The sequence below is a fragment of the Sitodiplosis mosellana genome, unplaced genomic scaffold (genome assembly GCF_009176505.1).
Source record: "Sitodiplosis mosellana isolate CC-2019 unplaced genomic scaffold, AAFC_SMos_1.0 Smas_scaffold_1560, whole genome shotgun sequence".
Taxonomy (NCBI): domain Eukaryota; kingdom Metazoa; phylum Arthropoda; class Insecta; order Diptera; family Cecidomyiidae; genus Sitodiplosis; species Sitodiplosis mosellana.
Genome location: NW_022596802.1, coordinates 1 through 6,989, shown reverse-complemented (window position 1 = coordinate 6,989; position 6,989 = coordinate 1). Strand labels below are relative to the sequence as shown.

General features: G+C 34.5%; 1 protein-coding gene across 3 annotated transcripts; it reads right to left on the bottom strand.

Annotated features, from left to right (window-relative positions):
- Nucleotides 1–1,267: 1,267 nt before the first annotated feature.
- On the bottom strand, nt 1,268–4,751 carry LOC129571193 (uncharacterized). Of its 3 annotated transcripts, XM_055450959.1 has the most exons (11): nt 4,424–4,751; nt 4,141–4,338; nt 3,980–4,075; nt 3,762–3,911; nt 3,530–3,697; nt 3,094–3,318; nt 2,816–2,983; nt 2,525–2,683; nt 2,002–2,454; nt 1,629–1,831; nt 1,360–1,558 (listed from the first exon to the last, which is right to left on the bottom strand). In XM_055450959.1, exons 1-11 carry the CDS (start codon nt 4,692–4,694, stop codon nt 1,496–1,498), a joined length of 2,154 nt encoding a protein of 717 aa, XP_055306934.1. In that variant the 5' UTR covers nt 4,695–4,751; the 3' UTR covers nt 1,360–1,495. The 3 variants fall into 3 exon arrangements, with proteins under 3 accessions (XP_055306932.1, XP_055306933.1, XP_055306934.1); XM_055450957.1 differs by having other exon boundaries at nt 1,268–1,831; XM_055450958.1 differs by having other exon boundaries at nt 1,268–1,831; nt 2,002–2,451.
- Between the last annotated feature and the right edge of the window lie 2,238 nt (nt 4,752–6,989).

Below are 6,989 nucleotides of genomic sequence, written 5' to 3'. Positions count from 1 at the left end.
GTAATGATGGTAATTTGACAGATCACCATTGGTATATGTGAATCGTATTAATTCCTTTCTGAGTGAATGGCAATTGTTGATCATACGAAATACAATATGATTTCAAATGTTATCCTTAGTAAAACAGATCTCCCAGCCACAAAATGAGAAGAATCTGCAGATAAGACAACATTCTATAGTTTCATAGGAGTAAAGTGACACATAAGAAAATGCAGTGTTCAGCTACATCTAAAATTTATATAATAATTTCAGACAGGTCACATACTTCCCTCATAAAAAATCCGCCAAACAATCTCTGCCTTTGGCGCTTCTTTCAACAATTAATTTTTATTGGCGTTGCAAAATTGTTTACATATTGAGTTTTTACAAAAAGGTTTCGTTCATTAAACATGCGTCAATGTGTGGCTTGTCAGCACTTGCATTCATTGTTTTTTTCATCATGCTGTGAGAACCTAGACCTTTCCTTTTTTCTTCAGCATTTTCAGGTTTTAGTTCGGTGGTTAGAAAGTAAGTTCTGTCCAGTTGCTCTTTCCTGTTATATTTGACCAATCGCCACGTGTATAAGCGGTCCATGCACTGATAATACCAGCGACAACAACTCCAATCGGTCCTCCAAAAATACCTCCCATGGTAGGCAAGAAAGTCATAAGTGCTGCAGTACGAGTGAAGTCTAAACGATTTGTATGAAGAAGTATGTTCATAGCCGAGTGTGATGCAAAAAAATCTATTTATGACCAAAAGCCACGTCTAGTGACAAATTTAACTGAAATGAAACTGTTGCGTTGAATGGCTACTGTGTGATTTCATTGAACTACTTTGTTTAATGCGTTTTTAGGACTAATAAACTTTGTTTTCATTCTTCATCCGTTCTAACATTAAGGAAATGCGTACTATTGTGCCATTCAGTTATTCCGAAAGCGGTTAATCCACCAACCAATCCACCAAGAGCTAGCCCTATTGGACCACAAAAAACGCCACCAACAAAACTGATAACAGCGCAAATTGAAGCGGTTTTCATAATATTTGGTGAACTCTGAATGTTAATGCCACGCTGTGAGTCAACTTGTACACTTCGAGTGGCTGGACCAGTGAATAATGTAATAATCCGACCATATGGTGAATGCCCATAAATGCTAAGCACAGTTTCACGCAACCAATTCCAAAATCCCATTTTTCACTGATCATTTGATTTGACTTGAAATATAACTGAGACAAATCTAACGTTTCAATCAGCCTACTGTGACACATATTTTCAAAACATTTTTTCATTTTTTTTTATTTGAGAATTTTAATGATTTTTTTTAACTTGATTGAAATTTTGAATAAAACTTTGACTGAAGAAATGTCAAAAATCTGCACATAACTTTCTATTGTCCAAAAATCATGCTGATTGCGTATGGTTTTTCGCCACTCGCTCCAATATTCATTGTACATTGTTCAGTTGAGATATCAACTGAATCGCCATCTTCTTTATGTTCATCATTTTGTGTGGCGTTCACATTCGTTTCCCTGCCGCATGTAGGATCGTTTCTTCTGGAAATTCTTGTTTGGCTGGAAACTTTTGATTCAATCAAACGATTTTGAGTTGAATCTTCTGAACGATTTAGTTTCACATGCAACTCCGATACCTTGAGCCTTAACTCATCGCGTATAAAAGAGAAGAAACTTTGGAAAACGGCTGTTTTTTTGTGCTCTTCCCATTGCTGCAACGTTGAAATATCCTCTTTTGGCAATTCCAACTTGTAAACAGTACCAAAAAGGTTCAACCAGTGGGTTTGAGTTTGTGGTATCCCCAAATTGTCTATAATTGCATCGCCAAGAGCTGTTGAACCTATTCAATTATTATGTTGAGTTTTAAAAACAAAATACTGATTGTTGAACAAACTGTATACTGATACTAATAGATCAAATCAAACATATTATACCCTAGAAACTGAAGAGGTTAAATTGCATTTTATGTATTTGACTCTTTCTCATATATTAGAATCAATCATTACATACCATTCGGGTATTGTGAAATTCCTTGAAGAAACAATTCAGCCAGAATAAGCCCGATGACAAAGCCATTCAAACCGCCAAACAAAAAACCAATGACACTAAATCCGGCACATACTAAAGCACCATTCACAAATTCTGGCTTATTTATCGCTTCTATCAACTTTATGATATACATATTAACAAGTTGGCTCTCCATCAATGACAAACACCCTTTGATTAAATCGATTGTTTTGTAGATCGATTCGTTCACTTTTCGCAGCAGTGATGTGAATATTTCGTTGGCATTGAGCTGTGAAATTAGATTTTGATTGAAAAGGGATAAAAATTCCTGTGCATCATATACTGTAAAACAGATCGAAAAATAAAAATTCAAACATATTTCAATCACCAAATCTTCAAGCTCCAGGTATGCGCATCGAACTTCAGTGATCGTTGCCTTGACTCTTGATAAAACTGCTGGGGAATTGGTTTCATTTTATTTCCTAAAATATTATGTAAATTTTGAAGAAAAGAAAAGTCAACTCACTAATACTCCATTGAGGGACAACATATATGAGCATACTAATAAGGCCAAAAGTCATATAAACTACTGCTCCGATGATGAAATATTTGGTTTTAATTAATTGTAGCAGAGTTTTCTTTGCATTCAATAGATTTCTTATTATTGCCATGAGCACTGGCTCAGCTGGAATTATAATGAATTGTGCATTGTTAAATCAACTGAAACCATAATATATATTCAAATATTTAGTTATAGCCAGAAACTTTAAGATAGAAAATAAAATTCGTTTTTCAAAATTCTCAACGACACCCTTACCAGTTGGCCATTTCCAAATTGCAATAGCAGACAATCCAAGTGTAAAACTGGTTCCAGCCCCAATTGCAGCACCCTTAAGTGTACGAGTTGATTTTAGATAATAATACAACATCTTGAAAGGAATTTGTGTCTCTGTTTTCGGCGCAAGGTCGGTCTTTACCGAAGAATCTGTGAATTTTTTTTGAAGCGATTCCACAGAAAAATTCAGTTTTGATCATGTTTAGCTTCATATAAATATGCTTTTCAGGTCAAAATATGCATATATGTAATATATTTACCGCGTTTCCGTTGATAAATTTTGTATGCAATCAAGCCAATTACGCTCACAATTATGCATAAAGCTGTTCTCTTGACGAAATGAGGTTTTGCCACGTAATTTGGAAGTTGTATCATAATATTATGCAGTTCTTTATGGGCCACTTCAATTGTTTTGTTTAAATATTCAGAAAGATGTATTATGATTGGAGACAAACATTCGTACGTCAATTTGACTTTTTGGTGAACTGTTAAAAGATTAAATTTACATTGAATTAACGTCGAAAATTGTTTCTATGTAAAACTATGGATATTTTTCACTTATGAGAAAAACCTGATTGAAAAATAAGTAAAAAGATCTTATTTGTCGGTGATTAGTTTACGGAACTTATTTCAAGTCATAGAAATTGATCACACAAGACAATTTACATTAAAGTAAAAATAAAATTTGTCACCTACCAATTTCCCAATTATAAATACCAAAAGTAACCAGTCCTACCAGCCCACAGATTCCAATGACAATGATGACAGCTCTCTTGATAACATGTGATGCAAGAGATTTTGTGGTTGTTCGTGAAATTTCGCCGATCATAGTCGTTAGCATTCTCCAGCGTAATGGATTGTGTTCTATCGCGTTTAGTTTATTATGATATTAATTCAAAGACAACTCTAAATTTACCAATTTTCTTACCGTAACAATTTAGATATGACCCCAGTATAGCTATACAAAGTATAAACATAGAAATTACGACTCCAAGGAAGTGTGGATGTTTCACCAACTCAACGACAAATGGTATACACGGGTATAGTGTCTTGTAGGCCGCTTCGAATGTTCCATAAACTAAATAATAATAAAAACAGATGAAAAATGTGGAAATTATGTATGAAAAAATGTTTCAAACTCTTTACCGATTTGCCAATCAGGCCAATAGTAGCCAATTAATCCCGAAACAAAAGTTGCGATGCAAAATACGACGTATTTCGCATTTTGAATGACCGGTTCAACTGTTCAATTTAACAAACAAATATGAGAAATGATGATTTTAAAATTTAGTGCACAATTTTCTTACGATATTTCAATTCAACAGCTGTGTATGCAATTAATTGGCCAAGCATTCCTCCAATTGCCACATCAACTCGACCTCCAAGAATGAAACATAGAAAACTCAGTACTGCACTTACTGTCGCTACTGTGATAAAATGTGGTAATTTCAAATTATGTACCAAACTTTGAGCATTTGAGCTGATTGTGTTGGGTAATTGAAAAGCTGTTGAAAGAAGATTATTTTTTTACTTTTGTTGGTCTAATCGAATTTTTCAAGAATGTGAAGCGAAGAATTGAAAATTATTCACCTTTCTGCCATTTAACCATTCCAAAAGCGGCTATTCCACCGAGAGCTAGCCCAATCGGACCACCGATAAGGACACCAACATAACTGAGGGCAACGAAAATTGAAGCGTTCTTCATAAAATCTGGTGCAGTTAGAATATCAATAGCTCGCTGTAAACCAAGTCGAGCATTCTGCGCAAATTCCGAGTTGCTGAATAGTGAAATAAGTCGATGATATGACGAATGGCCACACAATTGAACCAAATACTCTGTTAGAGAATGGAAAATTTCCATTTTTGACTGATAATTTGATTGAACTGATTTTAACTATAAGTTTGACTGTCATGAAACTAGTTTATATGGCTACTGCGCTTTCGTTTAGAAGTTTCAATTTTGTTGCATTTCTTTCCACTTTTTTCTTCGTTACTTCTTTTTGCTGGTTTTCTTCTTGCGACCAGAATCATACAATTATCACGATGAAATGAAGAAAGCATGTGAAATGGCTGTTGTGTTTGGTGACCAGAATATTAGTGTGTTCTGTATTTGCTATTGACCTTGTTCGATCGTATTAAAAGACATTTTTTTTATTCCTTCGTCGGTTATGCAAAAATAGGAACTAATATTTCTGGTGAATGACTTTATGGTTACATGGTTTGATTGTATTTTTGGTTCGTAGCATGCGATGTGTGAACAGCATCAATTTGAAGGATGCAACTTATTCAGTTTGAGCCTAGCTACATGACATGCAAACCAAAGACTGAAATTTGTTGTTAATTATTAACAAACACTTAATTTATTTGAACAAAATTGAAGCGTTGGGACCGTTTTTGTGGTTCCATTTTTGCAAATAAATTGACAAAGAGTTCATTCTCAACGCTGCGATTGATTCACATCGAACAGACCACATTAATACAATGAAGACAAATTCCATTCACCGTACTTTTTTGCCCGAAATGTGTGCCAATGAGCTTAGAAATCAAAGCGAAAATTACTTTCGATTGATTTACAAACGAATGCAAATTCTCACAGCAAAATACTGAATGAAAAATAAAGTGTTCAAACAATAAAACATTGACTTTACGAAGTCGATTTTTCTAAAATTGTTATGGTTCAAAATCAATTCAAATGGTCAGACTGTGATTAATAATCGAGAAGACAGTGTTCGCATTCGGGGGATTGTCGGGGCCTCTCACTTCAGAGAAAAACGCAATTTACACTTTGAAAATCAAAAACTGTCAACGCTGTGAAGCACAATGTTATTATATTCAACAGATCCAAAACTTTTCAGAGTTCTGTTTGTCCCTATCGGAAGTTCACTAACATGAATCATGAATGATGTTTGAATTGCCATTTTTGACGAAAACCATTTCCAATATTTGGGTAAACCTTGTGACGAAATCATTTAATCAAATTTCGCCCAGTAGATTTGACAATTCAAATTTTTGTAACCATAAATGTTATCTACCGTATAGATGCCGCTAGAGCATCATTTGCTGAATATCTTCCATTTACGATTCATGTTGTTGGAAACTGTATAATATAATAATTTTTTGAGGACATCTATGATTTCAAAAATGATAGATAAACATTTTTCAACCTAGGTGGCACTATATTAAAGACAAATGAACTATTTGTCGGGAGTTCAAATCCCAAAACCTCAAAACCTGACAATTATCTACAGTTTTTCTGGATTTTCTCGAGAAGAGTGCAACCAAAAATTTCGGTAGTATTATTTCTTGAAAGCGCACGTCGCCTACAACAAAATCTTATTTGGTATATTTGTTACGAACACTGGTGATTATTCCGCCAAGCAAAGTAAATGAAAAAATTATTCAAATTCATCAAAAGGTCAAGTAAAAAACGTTAGCCGACAAGTCGGTTATAAATAGATGAACAAATGAAACAAATAAAAAAAAAAACATTTATTTTGCAAGGAATTGACTTTATTGTCAATTAATAATATTGTTGGCTGATATTTGATTTATTGAAATGAACTGTTTTTCATATTACGTTTGTTTATTCATTTTTTTTTCTTTTTTATTCTTGGTTCAATTTTAAACTTTGGTGAAGACCAAGTCAGAAATCCAGGTATTCAGGCTACGTTGGCCGAAGGTTGGATTTTCATGAAATTGAATCTTAGTCCCATCTTTCATTTCCACCATTGTGTGACATTGTGAGAAGTAGCAGAACATATCGCGTGATCCCAATTTAACTCCCAAACGAACTTCATACATATGTTGAGGCTTAATCCGAATCGGATGTGACAAAGTGACTTTCAACCGTTCCATATCATCACCAAGACATGTACTGCCTTCATAAAGAACTTTAGGCGACACAGTTGATTGAAATGCAAGGCCCTCGCGTTCGTTGATAGTTACACTGATCTCAGTTCCGACTATTTTAGATGAATAGTGGCGTGTGCTTGCGCTTTGAATCTCCCCCAACAGTACGTGATTATTCGACGAAAACGTAGCTACTTCTAGAGTTTCTAAGTACTTTGCAGATATTTCAGATCCAGTATTCCGTCGACAATGCAAAACATCAGGGCCGTAGCCAGGATTTTTCCTAGGAAAGTGTGGTTCCACTTTA